Genomic DNA, 26,212 nt, shown 5'->3' with positions numbered 1-26,212 from the left:
GGCCCATGTCGTCACGTCCGGGTGAGGATGAGGACGGGCTCGTCATTGTAGGAGCCCTGTGATCCTCCTGGCAGCTTCCAGCACGGGCTGCCCCTGCCAGTGCCCGGAGAATGAGTAACCCCAAGCGGAGAGAGGAGCACGCCGTGTCCAATGGGGGAGTGAAGGGGAAGATGTCCCCATGGAGCAAGGCTGTACGGTCGGACGCCGCCTGGGAGGACAAGGTGCAGTATGCTGTGCTGGCCGGGATCCCTGCACACTGCATGCTGCTTGCCATGTACAGGCCTTCATAGACAGATCACACTGTGCAGGGGAACTGCATCTGGGCATACTGGCACCTGAAATCTTGCAACTCTTCCTACAGAAAGACTAGTACAGGCAACAAACTTGAGTCCAATAAAAATAGTGTAGTGACAGTACCAGCGTCTCCTGCCCAGATGTATATGTTAGGTTCTGTTCAGTGATAGGTAGTGTATGTATGGTGAGCGGTAGAGGCAGAATAAAGCTATGTGCACACCTAGGGCAAGACTCCTCCTAAAGTGAACCCAAGGCAAATAAAGATAGAAAAAGTTATATACCATACCTAGGTAGAGGGAAGCCTCTGGATTGTCCAGAGGCTTACTATGTCTCCCCCACCCCACTGTCACAGGCCCTCTGAACCAGGGCTGTAGAGTCTGTACAAAAATCATCCAACTCCTCAGTTTATGAAATCTCCGACTCGGCAGGTACCCAAAATTGCTCCAGCCCTGCTCTGAACATATCTGACAAGAGCTTGTTGGATATCTTCTCGTTTACTAGGCTCACTGATGTGTAAAAGCGCATCCATACTGCGCCTGCGCAGCAAGCTGAAACCGTACTCCTTTGCGAAGATTAGTGTGGCCATGAAACTGTCAGAGAATAGTGGGCAGCATGGTGTCATAGTGTTTAGCCCTCTCAACTTGCAGGGCTGGGTCCTCTGTTTGAATCCCAGTCAGGGCATTATCTGCTTGGAGTTTGTATGTCGTGCCTGTGTGGGTTTTCTCCAAGTGCTCCAATTTCCTCCTACATCCCAAAGATATACAGAGAAGTTAATTGGCTTATCCTACCTTGACCCTAGACTACAGTGGACATATGGCTATAGTGGGGTTAGATTATAAACTCTTCTGAAGCACAGTTAGTGACAAGACTATACTCTGTAAAGCACTGCGGAAGATGCCATTATATTCTCGTGGCTGTGCTCCCTTGTCTTGGGTATGGTCCTGGGCTGTAGCGTTAGTGGTCTTTAGGAAGAGGTGGAAGCCTCTGGAGATTCAGAGACTTTCCTCTTAGGGAAGTATCCAGGGCTGTGGACTTGGAGGCATTTTGGGTACCTGGAGTCGGTGGTTTCATAAACCAGGGCTGTGGAGTCTGAGTCAAGGAGTCGGAGCAATTTTGGGTACTCGTGATTAAGAGATTTCAGTAAACTAAGTAGTTGAAGTCCGGATGATTTTTGAACCAAAACCATAGCCTTTTGAAAAATTAGACAGAGGAGTCGGAACAATTTTGGGTACCTGGAGTCGGAGTTGGTGGGTTCATAAAATTAGGAGTCGGAGTAGGAAGATGTTTGGACTGACTCCACAGCCCTGTAAAGTATCAACCTTTTTAGCCTCCTCATGTTCACATTAAAGTGGATCCGAGATGAAAAACTAACTATAACAAGTAAATTGTCTATATATCTTACCTAAAGTTTAGATAGTCTACACAGCAAATCTATCTGCAAACAGCTTCAATAGTTTATGATTATTTATTCCTGTGACACAATGAGGGCAGCCATGTTCTGTGTGTCACAGGCTGAGGTCTGGAGATGCTGTCAGCTTGCCTGTGTGTAATGTGACAAATTCAGTCCCCTCTCCTCCTCCCCTCTGCCTCTTAGATCTCTGGCTAGTAACCTCCTCCTCCTGCCCAGACTGAGCTCCCATAAGCCCTTGCTACAGTGCCAAGGTACTCTAAAAAGCTGTGGTGAAGCTTGTTTCGTTTATAGGGAATTAGAGTAGTAAACAACAAAAAAAATAGTATTTGGCTTGAGGAATATCTTTATAAACTATATGAAAGGAACACAATTATGCAATGAGTGAAAGTTTATCAAGGATCCACTTTAACCTCCCTGGCGTTCTATTCGCCAGGGCGGCTGCGGGAGGGTTTTTTTTTTTATAAAAAAAATCTATTTCATGCAGCCAACTGAAAGTTGGCTGCATGAAAGCCCACTAGAGGGCGCTCCTGCCGCATATTTCCGGTGATCAGAAGTAACAAGAAATGTTATGCTTTCCTCGTCGCCATGGGGACGAGCGGAGTGACGTCAGCCGATGTCCTGACGTCAGCCGCCTCCGATCCAGCCCTTAGCGCTGGCCGGAACTGATTGGTCCGGCTGCGCAGGGCTCGGGCGGCTGGGGGGACCCTCTTTTGCCGCTACTCGCGGCGGATCGCCGCAGAGCGTTGACGATCTGGTAGCACACGCGGCTGGCAAAGTGCCGGCTGCGTGTGCTCCTTTTTATTTGGAGTAAATCGACCCAGCAGGGCCTGAGCGGCACCCTCCGGCGGAAATGGACGAGCTGAGCTCTGAGCTGACTGCGTTGTGCTATGTAGATGAGTGGTGAGGTGGAGCCAGTATGCTGGGGTCAAAACTAAAGCTTCTGGCAGGGGTTTCTTAGCTTGGACTGTTAGTTATTCGCCTTAAAGGGGCCCATACACTGGGAGATTCCAGCCATTGATTGACGGCCGATTCGACCCCTCTGATCGAATCGGCTAGAAATCAATGCAGCAGGAAGCATGATTAATTGATTTCTGTCCGATTTTGATCGATTTGCTCGATCGGTCAGGATGGAAAATCTAGTTCGATTGGCTGTTATCAGCAAATCGATGGCCCATAGAGTTGCATTACATTGAATGGTGCAATAATGCATTTCGATCTATTGGAAATCTGTTCCTAGTGTGTGGCACACATCACATAGATTCCTGTCTGATTCGACCTGACAGGAATCTATCTTATGGTCCAATCTGCTGCAAATCTATAAGTGTATGGCCACCTTTCGGCTTAAGGCTGGTTCACACTGCAAGAGCTTTTTGTAAGCGCTTGTGATTTTGAAACATAATGTATTGCTATGTGTGTGTTCTCCCTTGAGTGGCGTAATTTTATAAAAATCCCCCATAGCATTGCATTAGGAAGAGCTTTTCAAATCACTAGTGCTTAAAGAGCTCTTGCAGTGTGAACCAGCCCTCAGTGTAATATTTTATCCAAGGTGACCCAACCAGTCCTTAATCGTTTAGCTGATCACCCCTATACTGGCCTGCCCTGCCTTACAGAAAGGGAGGAGAGAAGATGAGAATAATGTAATAAGGGATCTGGGTGCTTATGTTCTTTCCTTATGTCGGATTACTAAAAGCAGATGTCGACGGCCACCTATACGCATTTGTGAAATGCAACTACAGCATTCATTAACAGTCATTTTAGTGACCTCAGTCAACAGTGTGTAGAAGCCCTGAAAAATTCATCATTGTATGAGCACAGGGCAGAAGGCTATTTACAGCAGAGCTTTCTGCTGCCGTAGACATGTATTACCTGTGGCTAGAACGCAGTCATGCATTCTATTTGCAGGTAAAGCAACTTTAAGTTGGTTAGGCCTCTTTCAGATGAACGGCTAAACGGCTGGTTAAAGGGGAACTTCAGCCTAAACAAACATACTGTCATTAAGTTACATTAGTTGTGTTCATTAAAATAGATGGGTAATATAATCTCTTACCCACCCTGTTTTAAAAGGCAAATGTTTGGGATTTCATGGGGACAGCCATCTTTTTGGTTGAAAGGAGATGACAGGGAGCATGAGACAGTTCCAACTGTCCTGTGCCCTGATCACCCCTCCCAGCTGCGCCCTAGGCTTCAAATCTCAAATTAAAAAAGCAAACGAATTTGCACCAAAACAGCAGAACGAGAACATCAGAAATCCCATCATGCTTTGCACAGCATCAGGGGAAAAAAATGCCCGGGCAGTTTACTTCTGTGCAGCTAAAAATGAGGCTTGGGTAAGAAAGACAAAGTTCTGATGCTGTGAAACTGTTAAAGAAACACCAAGCCTTTTCAGTGCTGCTGAGTAGATTTTTAGTCTGGAGATTCACTTTAAACTCCCCCTGGGGTTAAGGCACCGTTCACACTTGCGGTTCGAGTCCGCAAGTGTCCAAGGGCCGCAAAGAGACCGTACGGGTCTCTGCGGTAGCCACAAGGCGGCACAAGTTGCGGATCCGGAATGTATCAGTTCCGGCTACAATTAAGTAGCCGGAACTAGATACATTGCAGTGCCAGAAAGGCACCGCAAGCATGGGGGATACCGGCGTGTAGTCCTGGCCCCCCCAAGTGGCATAGGACAGGTGCTGGAAGCATCCGGTCCTATTGCCAGTGTGATGAGAAACATCCGTTTCTCATTGCACAGCATGGCCGCATGCGAAGGGTCAGGATCCGGCCCGGGTCCACAGCCGCACGGGGACGGACGGAAAAAATAGCGCATGTTGGAAAAAAAGCCGGACCGTCCCGGAGCTGCGTTCCCGGATCCGGACGGCGCACGATTGTGAATGGATACATTGATTAACAATGTATCCATTCACCATCCGCTGTGTACAGAGCGTTCCGGGTCCGGGGAAGCCGAACCTGGAACGCTAATGTGAACCGGGCCTAAGAAGAATAAGGCAATTGAATGGGAGTATTAGTAACCACAAGATTGTCAGTGGTTGACACGTGGTGTGGTTACTGCCCGGTAAATGCATGTTGTGTCCAGAGCTGGCTGCTGTTGGCTAGGATGCACATGCATAGATGACGCAAGTGCTGGACGCATATTTGGTATGTGAGACCTGTCTTATGCTGGGTACACTATGAGATTTTATGGTCGATTTACTGTCAGATCGATTATTTCCAACATGTTCGATTTGCTTTCAGATCGATTTCCGAGCATTTTCCGATCAGTTTCCTATTGTAGATAACGGAAATCGATCGGAAAATGCTCGGAAATCGATCTGAAAGCAAATCGAACATGTTGGAAATAATCGATCTGACAGTAAATCGACCATAAAATCTCATAGTGTGTACCCAGCATTAGTGTAAGGCTCGGGTTTGGTTTGGTGTAGTGCAGACAGTTCTGGGGCCGCTCCAATTTACCGTTGTTTCCAGGGGTGGATGTGTTGCACCATTGGTGATTACGCATCCACTCGCCTGGAAAAATGCAGCTAGGTCAGACTCTGCGCAGATCCGCTTCCTGCACTGAGCGAAGCTTGCAAAAAATGCCCAAGGGGTACGTTTTTGAAACAAGCGGGAACCAAGCCTTTATGGTTATTGAGGATTGGAGAGCTAGCAGGAATCTTGCTGCCAGAGTTTAGCTTTTTTTTTTTTTTTTTTTTTTTTTTTTTTTTTTTCAGTTTCCTGGAACCAGAGATGGCATGAGCTGAACTGCAACTTTTTATAGGGTTAATCAGATTTGTAAAACAAATGATTACAGTAGAACCCCTTTATAGTAAACTCCAAGGGACCAGGAAAAGTATTTACTGTATCAGTTTACTTTATCAGAATTGGTCATACATCGTATATTTATACAGATGCATTTGATGGGTCCTGAAGCCTAAGTTTACGATATAAAGAGGTTTACTATAGCGAGATTCTACTGTAATTAACTGAGAGCTTGATCAGTTAGTTCCTCTCCAATTCTGTTTAGTTCTGTGCAGGTCAGATCCTATGAATTGCAGGATCACTTGAACCAAAAAAAAAAAAATTAAACTGAACAGTGTAACAGTGCACAGAGCTCATTAGATTCTGGAGCAAATGATTAATTGAACTGACCATTTGCTTTAGGCAGGGGTCACACTTGAGTAAATCACTCGGTTTTCTCACATGCAGGGATTGCATCAGAGGTGACATCACAGTGGGGCATTGCTGTACAACATAACCGATTCTTTCATCAGATAAAATCTGCCAGGCATCTATCTGACGTTTGCTACACACAGATTTTTATTAGATTTTAGTATGAAATGTATGTAAATATAGATATCGAACCGCAGCATTGCACTGATCATTCCAGTACAACGGTATGGGCTGCCGATCTGACGCCACTCAACGGTGGCCAATCGATATTTTCCATCTGGAGCGATCAACCAATTTCAGTCTTACGATTGATCGATAAGAGCGCCTGCTGCATTGATTTCTAGAAGGTTCGATTTGAATGATCAAATCGGCCAGATATCTGTGGGAAAAATCGAGAAATGTATGGCCACCTTCGTAGCAGATCTGGATAGCATTGGATTTTACACATAATCGGGGATTTGTTTAATGTGTTTTTGTATTGAGGGACTCAAAGTCCAGTCTGTGGTCAGATTGTGGCTGATCATCAACTTCCACCTGGCTTGTCTTTGTGTTCCTTTTAGAAATATCTGAATGAGTTGCACCTGTGGATGTTTCTTATGCACGTGCATGCAATGCGTAAATGCTAAATTATGTTTTTTATTCCAAAATGAGTCATTTTATTCTCTTTGATTTACCATTTCCTAAATGAGACTTAAGTGGATCGGTCCCTTGCTTGCCTGTAAATAGGATTATTCCTGCAGACTGGGGATTACTGTGGTCAGAGGTGCTGACTCAGCATGTCAGACCTGCAGCTGCTGTGACGGACTTACACTCAGCCGTGTCTTAAACAAGACCTGTGCTGAATGCTGTACTTGGGGCTGGATTGAGTGAATGGTTGTGCTGGGGTTTTACTCCTCCAACACTGCCAGTGTGAAATGCTTTTGGTCATTAAAAGTGTACAGGCGGCATGGTTGACAGGAATTAAAGTAAAGCTGTAAGAAAAATACAGCCCCTGGGAGGGGGAAGCCTCTGTATACTAATGAGGCTTTCCCTGTCCTCTTTACCCTCCGGGATCCAGTGCTGGCAGCCCCCGAAAACACAGCCGACAAGCTTGTCAGTTGTGGAGCAGGTGCAGTAGTAGCAGCTTTCCGATGGGCTCGGGGCGGAAATAGCTGAGCCAAAAGAATCCTACTTGTAGCATCCTAGTATAGGTGGCCATACAAGGAAAGATTTTTGCCCAGTGTTGCAAACAGATCAATCTCTCTTTTCTGAATCTGATCAGGGAGGGATGGAATACCCCCATACTTAGGACACAGATTGAAAATCTATTGACTCTATCAAACTGCAGTGTTTTGATACGGCACACCGCTATGGGCCGTCGATTTACTGCCGATTGTCTGAGGTTTATCATCTGATTGTAATTACCTTCGATTTTTGCCACAGATCAATCATAATTACGATTGATGTGGTTCATTTAGTCAGTATGATCCAATCTGCGGGTAAAAATGTGATGCCTATATGGACAGCTTTTTGGTTACTGGTCTCAACCACATGTCTGTTACATCATCGACGCCTCACATAAGAATTCCCCCACGTGGTGGCCGGCATAACGTGGGTGCGTGTGTGACGTCATGCAAGTGCCAGCGTTATGCCGGCAACCACGTGGGACGCATGGATGGAGCCAGTGGCAGACACTGAAAGGTAAAGTATATTGCACTGGGGGGAGGGGGCAGTGTCAGGGGTGGCGAATGCGGCATCACGAGCACGATTCCTGAGAGTTTTCATGCTGAAATTGATCAGGAATTGGCCTGTGGTGTATGGGCAGGCGACAGATCTCTTGCTGATCTTCCTAAGGTTCATAGATTCTTGAGATTCCCAGGCAATGTCACCAGATGTAAGCTCCAGGGGTGCTCTCACTAATCGCATATAGTGTTATGCTAGGTACGCACGATATATATATTTTATTTTTAATCCCCCCCCCCCCCCCCCAACATGTCCGATCTTAACAACTTTACCCCCGCCCGTACGAATTTCTTCGTCCCTTTTTCCATCCTTTCACCCCCAGGGACGGAGAAATCCGTACTTTCCGCGCTCCCGCTCGCTCTAGCGCGCACTCCCGCTCGTAAACACTTCGCCCGCCGCTGGCCTGGAGATCAATGAACGAGAAAATCCATTCCCGTTCGTTGATCTAAGCCCCACAATGATCCGCTGCTTATCCGATAAGCAGCGCAATCATTGTGGGAAAAAAAAAAAACTTTCCCAGCCTCCTAGTACTTCCTCCAAGCGTCCGGAAGGACGCTTGGAGGTCACATTAAACAAAAAGTTACTGTTGCCATCTTGAGGCCAAATAGTAAAACTACGCCGTAAAGCATTTTTCACATACAAATTCATTACTTTTACAACTCATTACCTCCCACACTCTCTTTTTTTTTTATTTATTTTTTTTGTAATTAAAATTTTTTTTAAAAATTTACAATTAGAAAAAATACAAAAATAGTTACCTTAGGGGCTGAACTTTTTAAATTTTTATGTCAGGAGGGTACAACACTGTTACTTTATAAACTATGGGCTTGTAATTAGGGATGGATGCAAAACTGAAAAAAATGCACCTTTATTTCCAAATTAAATTATGTCCCTATCACAATGTTTGGCGCCAATATTTTAACGGTTTTATAACCGGGACAAATGGGCAAATACATTTCATGGGTTTTAATTACAGTAGCATGCATTATTTAAAAACTATAATGGCCGAAAACTGAAAAATGATTTTTTCCCCACATTTTTCCTATTTTTTTACATTAAAACACATTTAGACCAAAATAATTCTTGGCATAATGTACCACCTAAAGAAAGCCTAATTGGTGGCAGAAAAAACAAGATATAGTTCATTTAATTGTGATAAGTAATGATAAAGTTATAGACTAATGAATGGAAGGAGCGCTGAAAGGTGAAAATTGCTCTGGTGCTCAAGGGGTAAAACCCCTCAGTGGTGAAGTGGTTAATTTCGATCAATTTTTTTTTTTTTATCGATTTCCGTTCACTTCTGTGGAAATCGATCAAAATTAAGATCGGACATATTGAAAAAAATCGATCTGGCAAGTAAATCTAACAGGAAATTGTAACTAGCATAATGCCACAAGAATTTTTCTAGTATTCAGCATTGTGATGTGAAAACACTTTTTAAATAGACATTTGGAATGTGTGAGAAGTCCAAGATAATCTTCACGAACCAATTTTCACTGTTTTACTATCCATTCTGTTTACTTTCAGGACGAGTTCCTCGATGTTATCTACTGGATGCGGCAGATCTTGGCCATTATACTAGGCTTGATATGGGGTATCGTTCCACTAAAGGGATTTGTGGGCATAGCAATGTAAGTATTTTTCAGCTGTGGGCTAACATGAATTTATGTGCGTTTAATATTGCCTGAATGAGCCAAAGTTGTGGGTTTTCCTTTGTGTTAAAGTGAACTTGTAATGTATCGATTCATATGAATCCACGATAACTTTCTGAAACACAAGTTTTTAATACTAACGCCTATGCTGTTTCTTATCCTGAACACCATTTATTTTGTGGTATACGGTCATGTGGAAAGTTCATGTCAGCTAGGGTAGTTGAGTAGCCAAGTCACAGCTGAACTTGTTGACTGACACATGGTCACTCCTCTCCCCTCTCTTCTGAGGACTCTGGCTGTTTAGGTAGAGAGAAGACATGTGTTATGAGAAAGCAGAATGAGTCTTCAGAAGACAGACAAGAAAAATATTTATATCGCGCTTTTTTCCTAGCAAACTCAAAGCGCTTCTGGGCTGCTGCCGCTTAGGGCAAGCTCCACAGGCAACCTGGATCATTATGGAGCCTTATCCACAGACTCCTTACTGGCTTGAACCGACATTTGAACCCCCTTTAAAAGGCTCAAACCCTACATCAAAGGCCCCTTATCCTGTACACTATCCGGCATGGCGTGAGTCATCAGAAGACAGGGATGAGTAGACAGCATGGATTATCAGAAGGCAGGGGTGGGAGACGGCATGAGTCATCAGAAGGCAGGGGTGGGAGACGGCATGAGTCATCAGAAGGCAGGGGTGGGAGACGGCATGAGTCATCAGAAGGCAGGGGTGGGAGACGGCATGAGTCATCAGAAGGCAGGGGTGGGAGACGGCATGAGTCATCAGAAGGCAGGGGTGGGAGACGGCATGAGTCATCAGAAGGCAGGGGTGGGAGACGGCATGAGTCATCAGAAGGCAGGGGTGGGAGACGGCATGAGTCATCAGAAGGCAGGGGTGGGAGACGGCATGAGTCATCAGAAGGCAGGGGTGGGAGACGGCATGAGTCATCAGAAGGCAGGGGTGGGAGACGGCATGAGTCATCAGAAGGCAGGGGTGGGAGACGGCATGAGTCATCAGAAGGCAGGGGTGGGAGACGGCATGAGTCATCAGAAGGCAGGGGTGGGAGACGGCATGAGTCATCAGAAGGCAGGGGTGGGAGACGGCATGAGCCATCAGAAAGCAGGGGTGAGAAGATGGGGAGAGTCATCTGAAGGAATGGGGAGAATTGTTGATGTAAAGTGACTAGCTGTCCTGCTGATCATCTGCCTTTAATAATTTTAGCCATAGACCCTGAACAAACACGCAACTAAGATTTTTCACTCAATTTTGACTGGTTTTGCCCAAGGCAGTGGAGTCGGTACAGAAATGATCCAACTCCTCAGTTTATGAAACCACCGACTCTGACTCCAGGTACCAAAAATTTATCCTACACCTCAACCTGACTCCACAGCCCTGGTTTTGCCACATTCTTGATTCAGACATACCAACGCATGAAAGATTAGCAGGATGCCAGGCAACTGGTATGTTTAAAAAGGAAATTAATATGGCAGCGTCCATACCTCTCACTTAAAGAGACACTGAAGCGGAAAAAAAAATATGATATAATGAATTGGTTGTGTACTATGAATAATTACTAGAAGATTAGCAGCAAAGAAAATATTCTCATACTTTTATTTTCAGGTATATAGTGTTTTTTCTAACATTGCATTATTCTATAAGATGTGCAGATTACACAACACTTAGCATTCAAAATGATTCTTTCAGAGCAGTCTGTGAAGTAATGACTTCTCCTCTAGCAGAGAAAAAGTAAACAGTTCACTTAAGGTGGCCATACACTGGTCGATTTGCCATCAGATTCGACCAACAGATAGATCCCTCTCTGTTCGAATCTGATCAGAGAGGGATCGTATGGCTACCTTTACAGCAAACAGATTGTGAACCGATTTCAGCCTGAAACCGTTCACAATCTGTTGTGGTGGTACTGCTGCTGCTGCCCCCGCCCGCCCGCATACATTTCCTGCTCCGCCGGTGCGACTCCAGTCCCCCGGTCACCGCTGCTCTGTCTGCGCTCTGGTCTCCAGGTCCGGCATGCCTCACTTCTTCTAGCCCGGCAGGAAGTTTAAACAGTAGAGGGCGCTCTACTGTTTAAACTTCCTGCCGGGCTAGAAGAAGTGAGGCATGCCGGACCTGGAGACCAGAGCGCAGACAGAGCAGCGGTGACCGGGGGACTGGAGTCGCGCCGGCGGAGCAGGTAATGTATGCGGGCTCTATTGCGTCGGTTGTCGGGTACTCGAACGCCGCTAGCGATGCGCTCTTTACCCGCGGGCGATCGACTGTTATTTTCCGCACGGCACGATCGACGGGATCGGACGAAATGGATCGAAATTCAGCGTGAACGATTGGCAGCAGATTCGATCCCAGTGATCGCATCTGCTGTCGAAACGGGCGCAAATCGGGCCAGTGTATGGCCAGCTTTAAAGTTGAGATAATAAAAGTCAGATAGCAGCCCTCTCCACGACTAACTTAGTCGGAGAGCTTAATGGCTTGTTTGCATAGAGATAACAACTGGAGTTTCTCAACTCTTCCTGTACTGAAAACAATTAGACTGATGTATCTGATCTTAAAGAGAACCAGAGATGAAGCACCCTCATGTTTTTGATTACATTTATCAGTGGGAACATGACAGTAAACACCTACCCTGCTTTTAGTTTCATTGTTATCTGCTTAATTAGTCTATTAGCAACTGTGATAAGAATCCACCGACTATTCAGTCGAGGTTTGACCTGGAATCATTATAGCTGAGTCACTCTTCTGTGTAGTCTTTTCAAGCCCAAGCCTTCCCCTCTCCTGGCTTAGATTTCCTGCTTTGCATACTGAGAGCTGTGATGACTGGGAGAGGCTGCTGCTCCTGAGAGAGAGAAGCTCTGTGGCTGTAATATGATCCCTGTGTGCTCTGTGTGCACTAGATACTGATAATAACGGCAGTTTCATTCCTATGAGAGACACTTCCTACAGGCAAGCTGTACATCATACCAAAATGAAAGCACATAGATGAAAGGCTGCATTTAGCCTAGATAGCAGCATAGTCTCATATAGCCTAGACAGCACATCCAGAACAACTGATAACCCAGAAGGAGAAGGGATATGAGCCGGCGGCCATATTTGATTTTTCCTGGAGCAATAATGGATAAAAAACACTAAAAAAGGCACACCAGAGCGGCAAAATTATCAGGTAGAGCATTTATTCTTTACAAGCTATCAACTGATATGTTTTTGTGTGAAACGTTAATCTCTGGTTCCCTTTAATGTTTTATTTCTCAGCTGTACTACACATACGACTCATAATATCATCATTTTTTTTTTTTTCGCTTCAGTGTCTCTTTAAGGTGTCCTTTAGACTCCAAGATATTAAAAGGGAAAACGTGGGTCAGTCGTTTTACAGTTTACTATGATATAAAGTCTTCAAGCAGCTAAGAATTTCTAAAACTGACAGGATCAGCTTTCTCTTCTGTCCGTGAGGGGAAGTACAGACCTCCACTTGATATTCTTCTTGCAAGGCATTCTGGGAGGGGGCGTGGTGAGGGGATGTGGAGGGAGAGACAGCCAGGAGAAGGGTAACGCCCGGGTATTCAGTCATCAAGCACCAATTCATACATATGCTGGATGCCCTTTACCAGGTTTCTGTAAAAAGGAAGCAGTCTGTAAACCAGTCCCTTGCTGCGCCTCAAAGCTGCATAGCTTCAGATCTGAGCTTATTTTCTGTGTCTCACAACTCTTATTAGTTCTCTTCCTTTTATCCACAAGTAGATATTGCATCATTATTGGTAACTGAAGAGCTCTTACTAGTTCTGTAATTTGGGAATATTCTCATATGGCTGCTCTTTGGTTACCCAGTGATACCCAGTGAGCTAAGAGCATTTTCAATGGTGCAAATAGCTTTGCTGTATCGAGGGGCGTATTCCTTTCTAAAACTAAAAATATCAATTTATGGAGGTTAAAGTTGGCCTGTAAAAACAATCTCCCCTAGGGGGTACACCCCTAAGAAGTCGGAAACATCTGGAACCCAGTAGAGCTATTGTTTACACGCAAAAAAATGCAAATCAGCAGCATTGTACACTGTCCTGTTCAGGTGTGCTTTACAAAACTTTTTCCATAACTACTAGCGGATAAATGTCCTATACTACAGGTTAAAAAAAAAAAACAACCTTTTACATTTTCAAACCAAATTGGAGGTGTTTGTTTTGTAAGTTTTAGTTCCACTCTAATCTTTTTCATTTTTCCTTACAGATTTTGCTTCTTAAATGCCGGAATACTGTATCTGTATTTTAGCAGCTTCCAACAAGTAGACGAGGAAGAGTATGGAGGGACCTGGGAACTCACAAAAGAAGGATTTATGACATCATTTGCTTTGTTTTTGGTATGTTCTTTTTCAGCGTTGACTTAAAGATAGAAGTGTATGAAACGTGTGAAGGTAATTGTATTTTAGGAGCTTGAATGAAGCAGCTGGCACCGTCGGATAGCTCAATTACTTATTTATTCTGCCTTGTCATGTTAGTAACAATGATGTTTAGGAGTCGCAGACCCTTTATCGAGTTCATGACATACTCATAATCGTAGTTCCCTCACCTTCCTATTTATACTCAGCCTAGTCCTTTAAGCAGCCAATCCAAATGCTGCATTCAAGCTGCCCAATTATCGCTCTAACTGTAAAGCACGACTAGGCGCATGCCTGCCTTCTCCCTCCTCATGGTCGCATGGAGTGTAGGCATTTTTATGATTGGCTCTTTCCTAGGAACCAGGTTCCCCATCAAGTCCGCTCTACAGTTAGAGCGATGACAGCGATCACAGAGGTGCTATTCGTGCTGCTGACGAGCTACTGTTTGTCCCCTATATTATTGCCTGATGAAGCGGGATGTGCCTGCGAAACGCGTTGTTTTTTTTTTTTTTTTTTTTTTTTTGTACCAATGATAAATGTATTTGTTTAATTCAGACAGTATTTTGAGTCTGCTTTCCAGAGGTAAGTCCACCACTGCCTCCCAGCAAATTTTAAAACATTATTACCTTTTATCCTGCTGGCGCCTCTGTTGTCTTACGATAACACTGTGTCCACCCCTGGTGGAGGGCTGACCTACCCCTACTTTTCTGATCTACAGAGAGCGACATCTTAATCCTGAGTGAGGCCAGGTCTAATCTCCTCACCTGCATCTACAGTGGTTGCCTAAGAGGTAACCCATGTTTGTGAGTATATTTATCTCACACTTACATTTATCCATGGTTTCCAATACATACTACACTATATTGGGCTCTCGTTGTTTCTTATTTATGCTTAAAGGACTAGGCTGAGTATAAATAGTTGAAGGAACTACGATTGTCAGTACGTTATGTCATTAACTTGAAAAAGGAGCTGCGACTCAAACGTTGTTACTAACATGACAAGGCTGAGTAAATAAGTAATTGGGCTACTATCTGACTGTGCCGGCTACTTCATTCAAGCCTTATTGGAGTGGTGATCCTCTGTCCAAGCACGTCACTGATTTCCTATACTGTGTGCACTACTACAATTCTACAGTGTATTTTAGGGGCTTTTATTATCCCAACTGTCCTCAGCTTTCTCCCCCTCACGCTTGTTTGCAAGTTTATAGAGATTGTTGTACATAGCTTTACACTCGAAGGGGGAGGCAAATGGTAACTGTACACATCCAATAGGGAAACAAAAACAGAAGGAAATAGAATGTCAGTTGTAAACAAGACTTCCCACCAAAGCATTGAAGGACACCTGAAGTAAGAGAGATATGGAGGCTGCCATATTTTCTTTTCATTTCAGTATTGCAGATTGCCTGGCTATCCTGCTGATCCTCTGCCTCTAGTACTTTTGTCCATAGAACAAGCATTGCAGATCAGATATTTTCTGGTTTCAAGTATGATTCAGACTCTGTTGATGCATGAAAGATCATCAGGAAACCAGGCAACTGGTATTGTTTAAAAGGAAAGCAATATGGCAGCCTCCATTAGGGATGGTCAGTGAGATGCAGATACATTCAAGATGCAAATTTTATATAAAAATGTATGAAGCTTGAAAATGGACCAATCAAATTTTACCTCAGCAGGATTTGATTGGTTCATGTTCAAGCTGCATATATTTGCATACAAAATTTGCATAATACTGCATCAACTCAAAATTATTTGTGTCTCGTTGACCATCCCTAGCCTCCATATCCCTCTCACTGCATGAGTGACAGTATTCATCATTTTCCCTACCGGAAAGTACAGCGTGAGGCCACTGGTGACCAAGATGCAGCACCGCCTTCCAAAAAACATTGGGATGCTCTGTATAGGAACTAGAGGGGGTGAATTCTACCCACCTTCTTTAAAGGGACTCAGAGAAAAAATAAATTTATACATACCTAGGGCTTCCTCCAGCTCCATCTGCATGGATCGCTCCAACCCCACCGTCCTCTGCTGCCTCTATCGCTGGTACTAGGTCTCGACACTTCTGCAGGGCGCAGCCAGTTGTAAGCATGCACAGGGACTCCCTCCATCTCGCCAGTGCCTGCTTTACGCATGCGCCTGTGCAGAACAGAGGGAGCGCACTGCGCTTGCGTTGACTGGCGGCTTGGGAGCGATCCATGCAGATGGGGCTGGAGGAAGCCCCAGGTATGTATAAATCTATTAATATTTTCGTCTCTTGAGTCTCTTTAACCATTTCAGCCCGAGGGTATTTTTCACCTTATGGATGAGAGGAATTTTAACCTGTCAGCACTCCTCCCATTCATTCCCAAATAACTTTATCACTACTTACCACAACAAAATGATCTATACCTTGTTTTTTCCACCACCAATTAGGCTTTCTTTGGGGGGGGGGGGGGGGGGGGGGGAGAGGGTACATTATGCTAAGGATTATTTTATTCTAAATGCATTATGATGGGAATAATAAGAAAAAAAATTGAAAAACGTTAAAATATCCTTAGTACAATGTATGGTGACAATATTTTACTTGGAAATAAAGGTGCATTTTTTTTTTCAGTTTTACATCCATCACTAATTTTTTAGCCAATTTAATAATTATTATATGCTCTCTTGTCATAGATATTAATAAAGTCAGTAGGTGTATCTTAGTATTTGGCCACAAGATGTCCCCACTGAGCAAAAATTATTAGTGCACTTTGTATGCTACATAGGATACAATGGCCTCAATTCACTAAGATCATGCTGGAGATAATAAGGCAAGAGAGTTCCTTAACCACTTAAGGACCGCAGTCTTTTCACCCTTAAGGACCAGAGCCTTTTTTCCATTCAGACCACTGCAGCTTAAATGGTTTATTGCTCAGTCATACAAGCTACCATCTAAATGAATTTTACCTCCTTTTCTTGTCACTAATACAGCTTTCTTTTGGTGCTATTTGATTGGTGCTGCGATTTTTACTTTTTATTCTATTCATCAAAAAAGACATGAATTTTGGCAAAAAAATGATTTTTTTAACTTTCTGTGCTGACATTTTTCAAATAAAGTAAAATTTCTGTATACATGCAGCGCGAAAAATGTGGACAAACATGTTTTTGATTAAAAAAAATCCATTCAGTGTATATTTATTGGTTTGGGTAAAAGTTATAGCGTTTACAAACTATGGTGCAAAAATTGAATTTTCCCATTTTGAATCATCTCTCTCATTTCTGAGCACCTGTCAGGTTTCATGAGGTGCTAGAATTCCAGGATAGTATAAATACCCCCCAAATGACCCCATTTTGGAAAGAAGACACCCCAAAGTATTCACTAAGAGGCATGGTGAGTTCATAGAAGATTTTATCTTTTGTCACAAGTTAGCGGAAAATGACACTTTGTGACAAAAAAAATAAATAAAAAAAAGTTTCCATTTCTGCTATCTGGTGACAAAAAAAAATGAAATCTGCCACGGACTCACCATGCCCCTCTCTGAATACCTTGAAGTGTCTAGTTTCCAAAATGGGGTCATTTGTGGGGTGTGTTTATTGTCCTGGCATTTTGGGGGGTGCTAAATTGTAAGCACCCCTGTAAAGCCTAAAGGTGCTCATAGGACTTTGGGCCCCTTAGCGCACCTAGGCTGCAAAAGAAATGTCACACATGTGGTATCGCCTTACTCAGGAGAAATAGTATAATGTGTTTTGGGGTGTATTTTTACACATACCCATGATGGGTGGGAGAAATATCTCTGTAAATGAGATTTCTTTTGATTTTTTTACACACAATTGTCCATTTACAGAGATATTTCTCCCACCCAGCATGGGTATGTGTAAAAATACACCCCAAAACACATTATACTACTTCTCCTGAGTACGGCGATACCACATGTGTGACACTTTTTTGCACCCTAACTGCGCTAAGGGGCCCAAAGTCCTATGAGTACCTTTAGGATTTCACAGGTCATTTTGAGGCATTTATTTTCTAGACTACTCCTCACGGTTTAGGGCCCCTAAAATGCCAGGACAGTATAGGAACCCTACAAGTGACCCCATTTTAGAAAGAAGACACCCCAAGGTATTCCGTTAGTAGTATGGGGAGTTCATAGAAGATTTCATTTTTTTTTCACAAGTTAGCGGAAATTGATTTTTATTGTTTTTTTCACAAAGTGTCATTTTCCACTAACTTGTGACAAAAAATAAAATCTTCTATGAATTCCCCATACACCTAATTGAATACCTTGGGGTGTCTTTTTTCTAAAATGGGGTCACTTGTGGGGTTCCTATAATGCCCTGGCATTTTAGGGGCCCTAAACCGTGAGGAGTAGTCTAGAAACCAAATGCCTCAAAATGACCTGTGAAATTCTAAAGGTACTCATAGGACGTTGGGCCTCTTAGCGCACCTAGGTTGCAAAAAAGTGTCACACATGTGGTATCGCCGTACTCAGGAGAAGTAGTATAATGTGTTTTGGGGTGTATTTTTACACATACCCATGCTGGGTGGGAGAAATATCTCTGTAAATTAAAATGTTTTGATTTTTTTTACACACAATTGTCCCTTTACAGAGAGATTTCTCCCACCCAGCATGGGTATGTGTAAAAATACACCCCAAAACACATTATACTACTTCTCCTGAGTACGGCGATATCACATGTGTGACACTTTTTTGCAGCCTAGGTGCGCTATGGGGCCCAACGTCCTATTCACAGGTAATTTTGAGGCATTTGGTTTCTAGACTACTCCTCACGGTTTAGGGCCCCTAAAATGCCAGGGCAGTATAGAAACCCCACAAGTGACCCCATTTTAGAAAGAAGACACCCCAAGGTATTCCGTTAGGTGTATGGTGAGTTCATAGAAGATTTTATTTTTTGTCACAAGTTAGTGGAAAATGACACTTTGTGAAAAAAAACAATACAAATCAATTTCCGCTAACTTATGACAAAAAATAAAATCTTCTATGAACTCGTCATACACCTAACGGAATACCTTGGGGTGTCTTCTTTCTAAAATGGGGTCACTTGTGGGGTTCCTATACTGCCCTGGCATTTTAGGGGCCCAAAACCACGAGGAGTAGTCTGGAAACCAAATGCCTCAAAATGACTGTTCAGGGGTATAAGCATCTGCAAATTTTGATGACAGGTGGTCTATGAGGGGCCGAATTTTGTGGAACCGGTCATAAGCAGGGTGGCTTCTTAGATGACAGGTTGTATTGGCACTGAAGTGCAGGAATGTTCTCAAATCATGACCTGGACATGGCAATTAAGTCGTACCAGCAGTGATCAGAAAAAAAATTTCTGTCACTGCGGTGGGGCGGGTGAGGGTTTGGCCGGGTGATCAGAAGCCCGCAGGGGGCATATTAGGGCCTGATCTGATGGGTAGCAGTGACAGGTGGTGACAGGGGGTGACGGGGTGGTTGATAGGTGATCAGTAGGTGATTACAGAGGAGAATATATGCAAGCAATGCACTGGTGAGTTGATCAGAGGGGGTCTGGGGGGCTAATTTAGGGTGTGGGCAGGTGATTGGGTGCCCGCAAGGGGCAGATTAGTGTCTGATCTGATGGGTAGCAGTGACAGGTGGTGACGGGGTGATTGATGGGTGATCAGTGGATGATTAGAGGGGAGAACAGATGTAAACAATGCACTTTCAGAGGTGATCTGAGGGTGGGTCTGCACGCAATCTGAGGGTGTGGGTGGGTGATCAGGTGCCCACAAAAGGCAGGTTAGGGTCTGATCTGATGGGTGGCAGTGACAGGTGGTGACAGGGGGTGATTGATGGGTGATTGACAGGTGATCAGTGGGTGATTATAGGGAAGAATAGATGTATACAGTACACAGGGGGGAGGGTCTAGGGAGGATCTAAGGGTGTGGGGGGGGGTGTGTTCAGGAGCCCCAAGGGGGCAGTTTAGGACCTAATCTAAAAAATAGCGTTGAGATAGTGACAGGGAGTGATTAATGGGTGATTAGGGGGGTGATTGGGTGCAAACAGGTGTCCCAGGGGTGGGCAGGGGGGGTCTGATGGGTGCAGTGGGCGATCAGGGGGCAGGATCAGTGTGCTTGGGTACTTACTAGGAGGGCTGCAACCTGCCCTGGTGGTCCCTTAATCACTGGGACCACCAGGGCAGGAGGCAGCCTGTATAATACGCTTTGTATACATTACAAAGCGTATTATCCGCTTTACATGCGGAAGATCGGGGGTTAACAACCCGCCGCCGCTGCTAATTGGCTGGCGGGTTGACGTCGCGGGTGGGCACATCCAGCGTGCGATCCCCGGCAGCTAGTCCGCAACGAGCCGCCGCCGATCGGCGTATTGCGCGGTCGTTGCGGGCTCCACTTTGCCGCCGCCCCTAGGTAGGGGCGGCCGGCAAGTGGTTAAAATCACAATCCAGTAATATAGATAGATAGATAGATAGATAGATAGATAGATAGATAGATAGATAGATAGATAGATAGATAGATAGATAGATAGATAGATAGATAGATAGATAGATAGATAGATAGATAGATCTGTCTATATCTATCTATCTATCTATAGATCTATATATATATATAGATCTATATATATATATATATAGATCTATATATATAGATCTATATATATAGATCTATATATATAGATCTATATATATAGATCTATATATATATATATATATATATATATATATATATATATATATATATATATATATATATATATATATATATATATATATATATATATATATATATATATATATATATGTATGTATGTGTATATATAGATCTATATATATATATATATATATAGATCTATATATATATATATATAGGTGGTTGGGAATGGGAGGGGATCAAGGGATACATGGGGGGGGGAGAGCTGGAAACAAAGTTTATTTTTACACTAAAATCGCACAGCCTGTCACGGCTGCAGGCTGTGCGTCTCTCCCTGTCACACAAGATCCACAGTGACAGGGAGAGGGAGGCGGAGAGGGAGGCGGAACGGCAACTATGTTGCCTTTCGGAGGGTGATCGCTGTGATTGGCTCACAGCGATCACACGGCAGGGAGCCAATCAGTGACGGCTCCTGCCGATACCCGGAAGCCTTAGCTGTCATAAGACAGCTAAGTGCAGCCGGTTCGGTGCGCGCGATCGCGGCGGGGAGCGGCGGCGCCGGTGATAGAGATCTACGCCTTGCCAGCCAGGAGCCCATCAAAACAGGGCGTAGATCTCTATCACTGCGGTCCGGAAATGGTTAAGTTACCTCCTCTGTAGTTATTTTCACATGCAGTTAATTAACAGCCTGTCTTTAACTCTGGAGTTATTTTAAGGATTGAAGAGTTAACTTAGACAGAAGAGTTAACTTTAGGTTTGCCTGAGGTAAAATGTTTCCTGAATACTACATGCCTTATCACCATGGTAACAACTCTAGAAGAGTTATTAAAGACAGGAGATAATCTTAGTGAATTGAGGCCAATGTGTTGTTACATTGTAACTAAGGAAGTGGTGATTGGCGGGTGGGGGGAGGTAGGGTAAAAATAAATAAACAATGGGGGAGCATTCACAGCCCACCAGCACAAAGCAAAAGGGGGGGGGATCACTTGTGTGCTTAGTTGTACGGCCCTTCAGCGCGCCCTTAAAGCTGCAACGGCCTATTTTGTAAAAAAAATGGCCTGGACACTAGGGGGGGTTTAACCACCTTAGCGGTATGGAGGAGCTCAGCTCGTCCATTACCGCCAGAGGGTGCCGCTCAGGCCCTGCTGGGCCGATTTTGATGAAATAAAGAGCAGCACACGCAGCTGGCACTTTGCCAGCCGCGTGTGCTGCCCGATCGCCGCCACGAGCAGCGGCGAAAGAGGGTCCCCCAAGCCGCCTGAGCCCTGCGCAGCCGGAACAGATAGTTCCGGCCAGCGCTAAGGGCTGGATCGGAGGCGGCTGACGTCAGGACGTCGGCTGACGTCCATGACGTCACTCCGCTCGTCGCCATGGCGACGAAGTAAGCAAAACACGGAAGGCCGCTCATTGCGGCCTTCCGTGTTACTTTTGACGATCAGAAGAACGCCTCCGGAGCGCCCTCTAGTGGGCTTTCATGCAGCCAACTTTCAGTTGGCTGCATGAAATAGTTTTTTTTTTATTAAAAAAAAAAAAACCCCTCCTGCAGCCGCCCTGGCGATCTTAATAGAACGCCAGGGTGGTTAAGACCATGGTCCTCAAGAGGTTAAGCTACACGATTGATGGGAATTGCTGGTTTATCCTCCCAAGGTAGAGTTGAAGAGCACAATGGCTTAGGCCAGTATGTGGGGCACAATGACCAAAGGTCCGTACACACCTTTGACTGATGTTGCCCATCTGGGGTCGGGACCTGCGGGCAGAGGGACAACTGAGTGTCGCATGCGTGATGTCATGTGGGGCAAGGGGCGGTAGAAAAGAATCAGCCTTCGCTCAGCTGAGTTGATCTGCTGGATGGATCGCTAGCCAAGTGGCGGTTGCTCATCTGTGCTATACACACGCCACATTATCGGCTGAAGCGGTAGTTATTGGCCTCCTCAGCCGACTTTAGTCGTGTGTATGCAGCTTTAGGGGTTGACCGTTTGGAGTCAACTGGCCATCTGTTTAAAGCGTTAGAAAAAGCCTTGATACAGAACCTCTTGCTGCAGCCATCGTTGCCTGGTAATTTAGAGCAGAATAGCTGAGATGACCACAAGGTGGCGCTATACCACAAATTATGACTGCAATTTCCAGTTCTCCCTTTCTGCCAATTATAATTTCCAAGTATAGCATTGCACATAAAAATCTGTTTGTCACAGGATTAAGAATTATTCTAACAGCTCTGTTTGTTTTTCCCAACAGGTCGTCTGGGTTATTTTTTACACAGCTATCCATTACGATTGACAGTGATTGTTTTTTTTATTATGCCTTTTTTGCCAAACCCCCCATTTTTTGTCAAGGGAGAAAAGAATGATCTAATTTTTTTTTTAATACAAAACCTACAAATGACATTCACAGTGAAAAGGAAAGGGCAAAACCATTTTTTTTATAATAACACCCGGGAGTTGCGCCCTGGAGCTGTGAATTCCTGCCTGTGAGTGCCGATCACCCCCTGAATGTCCAGGAAGCAGTGTTCCTCCTGCTGTGGGCAGTGTCGCACTGCTGGCACTTCATCTGCTGTCACTGCGGTCCTGGGATTTTCTTCATCTCTTAAGGAATAATGACATTTTTCTATTGCAGCCTCAAGCATGCCCATTATGTCCTAGAACAGCAGCCGGGGATGTGACAAGTGTACAAGCTTCAGCATTCGTGTTCGAACGCTATTAATATTTTAACTCTGGATTAGTAACATGAATAGCTACTCAGCTGTTGTATTTGGATGAGGAATTGATCACAGATCATTCCGCCACAGAGAGTTCTTCCATTCTATGTAACAACAGTTTTTTTCATGTCAATTTTTTTTTTTTCCTCTTCCTAAGACATTGCCCATTGAAGTCACAGTGCAGCTATTCCAATGGAAGGGCTTGTTAAAATGGATCCGGTCCTGCTGTCGCATCAAGCTGCACAGTATTGGAACTCTATTGAAGACTCTGTATTGAACCTGGCGTGAATGTGTTTTACAAATAAAGATTTGATTTCTTGAACTCTGGTTTCTTAATGATATTATTTGCGTGAGTCATGTCTATGCTCTTTTATACTAGCTATGAATAAGGACCAGTAGGTCCGAAACATGTCAGCTGGTGATATGTGTTGACCTTTGGATACGTCCATAAATAAAATATAGGATCTTAGGAGCATTGTGCGGACCATTTTCGTCTTCAAACTCTTTTATACTAGTCAGCTATTTGTTTTAAGGTGCATCAGTGGGGGGGGGGATGTTTAAAGCGGGATTGTCACCATAAAAATCAAATTTCAACAACTGGTCTGAGTGTATTAAGTGATAAAGATGCTAATCCTACATCCAAAACTTGCAAAACTTTTTCTGCTGTTATGATTTGGAGTTATCACATTCTTTAGGAGCACTGGCCCTTTAGTAGTCAGTGCCAAACAGTTGCATGCTGGGGGTTCTTTTTATCTATAATATATTCCTCCTCTTCCATTTATTTCCCTGCCTAGCTGCTTATCTGAAACACCCCTCTGCTCACTTGTGTTTACAAGCAAGGCTGAGGTGACTCAGCGATTGGAGGAGAAAAGAAAAAAGACAGTGCAGTTCCTAGTATACACCTCAGTGGGAGTGTCTGAAGACTCTGGGAGGAGGGCAGCTGATGAATACACAATGAGCAAGAGAAGGGAAGGGGGGAAACGAGTCAGGGAGGATGTGATGTCAGCATTATCTTAGCAAGATGGCCACTGCCTAGATTAGGATTTTCTGCTTTGCCTTTATAAAATTCACAGGAATCAGTACCTGGATAGCACAATACATCTGTTATGTAAGTAGAAGTAGTATTTATCTACTTATATGTGTTTTTTATTTCTAGGTTAGCATGGGTGTTGCTTGTTCTTTAAGGGTAGGAACATAGTAGGCAGAATGACATGTGTTTATGTGATTCTGCCTAGTGTGATCCTACCCTAAAGCACACCTAAGGTGAGTGACATGGAGGCTGACATTTCTTTTTAAACAATGCAGATTTCCTGGCTGTCCCGCTGATGCTCTGCCTCTAATTCTTTGAGCCATAGCCCATGAACAAGCATGCAGATCTGGTGCACTGACTGAAGTCTGACTGGATTAGCTGCATGATTGTTGCAGGTGTGTGATGCAGACACTTCTGAAGCCAAAAAGATCAGCAGGACAGCCAGGGAGCTGGTATTATTCAAAAGGAAATGCATATAAAGGTCTCCATATGTCTTTTACTTCAGGTGGTGTTTAACATATTTTTCTTCCAATTCTAAATAGGGCTTTCCTGGAATCTCTAAGTTTAATGTTTTTATTGCCAGTTGAATAAAGACAGGATTTTTCTTTTCTGTTTTACAACAATCATAAAGGCAGCTATTGAATTAGTGACTTTTTTTTTCTATTTGTTCTCTGCCCTAACTGAGGGTTGACGCAGGCTTACGGGAGTGGGGACTAACTCACCTTGGTTGCCGCCTCTGGTGCCGGCGCCCCACGCACCTTTACATCCTCACAATACTTCCTCCTTCACAACCGAAAGGAGGTAGTACCAGGAGTGGAAGAAGGAAGTATCAGGAGGATGTAGAGGGGTGTGAAGTTCTGGCGCCAGAGGCAGTGAACAAGGTGCGTTAACTACCACTTCCGCGGCATGAGCTTGGTTTTAGTTTTTCACCAGGCTAAACTAAATTTCCGTTCATAGAAATTACCTGGCTGATTCCCCAGGTCCCCAATAGCAGAGTGCACTGAGCGGGAGGAAGTTCTTAATGGGTACTCCCACTTCTCCTTTGCAGTGACATGTCAATGTGGCATTGCTTATCACCTCACTAATAAATGGACCCAAACAGCACGACTTGTCCTTGGCCCAAACATGGTGTTAGTCACTGTGATGTCAGCATGTTCAGGCCAGTGGAAAGCCACGCAGTTCAGGTCCACTTATGAATGACACATCAGCCACTGCCACGGTGACACACTACAAAGGAGAAGGCAGGGAGGAGCGGGATTGTGCCTTTAGAACTTCCTTGTGCTCGGCACTCTGCTACAATCACACTGGGGGATCAACCAGGTATTTATTCATTTCCAAGCATCTATATACCTTAAGGGGGGTGGGTGGATTTATGTGAAAGGAACCTTTAACATAAATAGGTAAAATAAATGTGCCAAATTTCAAGCTAGCTGACTGTTTGGTTACAGTGATCAAGGCATTCATGGGCTACTGCATATGTGCACCCCTACCGCATGTCTCCTCGATTGCAGAGCGTTCGGCACATGCGCAGTTGGTGCAATTTTAACAAACTGGGCAAGTGCGCAAGGAGTTTGGCCACAGTGATCAAGGCAGCGCATGCAGCTTTCAGGAAGGGACAGCTGCTGAATAGAACAGAGCGGAAAGACAGAGGGACCAGGAGGACTACAGAGTGGGCACATTTATTCCACTTTAGGTTCCGTTTAAACAACTCTTGTACCTAACAGTAGGTACTAGGATGATTGGTTCCTTTGCCTGATTTTTAGAGCTTGCTGGTGGTAATAGGATAAAGCACATTGATTTGTTAAAGAAAGTGATTTAAAGTGGTCTGAAAGTCAGCATTTCTACTTTGCTCTAGAGATTCCTCACACCTTGAAAGCTACTGTCCCAGAATTTTTTTATTAGCAGAACATCACTGAAATGGTTAAACAAAGCACTTTGTTCTGCTATTCAGCTTCAAATCCACTACTAAACTGGAGATAACAGTATCTTTGTTTGCATTCCAATGTTGTTACATGTGTGTAAACACAGTGTAACAAATGAAAAGGAGCTCTCTGTGGAGCTCTCTAGCACACAAACAGCTCAGACCAGCTAATTAGAAGATGTTTATATATAATAAAAAGCAGTTTGAAAGGAATGCAATGGCAGCTTTCAGGGCAAGATAAACTACACTTACAGATCCCATGTGCAGCAGCTCCCTATTTCCCTGTGTTGCTTCTTATTTACACCCTCCGTATTCCATTTGCAGCATGTTCTTCCATATGCAGCAATCCCTCTTTAATGTCCAGCCGCATACATATGAATTAAACG

At 44.2% G+C, this 26,212-nt stretch overlaps 1 protein-coding gene across 1 annotated transcript; it reads left to right on the top strand.

Moving 5' to 3' along the window:
* Positions 1-18: 18 nt before the first annotated feature.
* Positions 19-23,197, top strand: RAB5IF (RAB5 interacting factor). Its single transcript, XM_068264370.1, has 4 exons — positions 19-221; positions 9,101-9,204; positions 13,445-13,574; positions 22,416-23,197. The coding sequence occupies exons 1-4, from the start codon at positions 111-113 to the stop codon at positions 22,455-22,457; spliced, it is 387 nt and encodes a 128-aa protein (XP_068120471.1). The 5' UTR covers positions 19-110; the 3' UTR covers positions 22,458-23,197.
* The last annotated feature ends 3,015 nt before the right edge of the window (positions 23,198-26,212 follow it).

The sequence above is a fragment of the Hyperolius riggenbachi genome, chromosome 12 (assembly GCF_040937935.1).
Source record: "Hyperolius riggenbachi isolate aHypRig1 chromosome 12, aHypRig1.pri, whole genome shotgun sequence".
NCBI classification, from domain to species: Eukaryota; Metazoa; Chordata; class Amphibia; order Anura; family Hyperoliidae; genus Hyperolius; species Hyperolius riggenbachi.
Note: the sequence above shows the minus strand (reverse complement) of the source record. Positions and strands in the feature narration are given on the sequence as shown.

Excerpts from the sequence above, each read along its gene's own strand:
- RAB5IF (XM_068264370.1), top strand. The coding sequence starts at position 111 with ATGAGTAACCCCAAGCGGAGAGAGGAGCACGCCGTGTCCAATGGGGGA. Across the intron at positions 222-9,100 it reads ACGCCGCCTGGGAGGACAAG|GACGAGTTCCTCGATGTTAT; the intron begins GTGCAGTATGCT and ends GTTTACTTTCAG. Across the intron at positions 13,575-22,415 it reads CATCATTTGCTTTGTTTTTG|GTCGTCTGGGTTATTTTTTA; the intron begins GTATGTTCTTTT and ends TTTTCCCAACAG.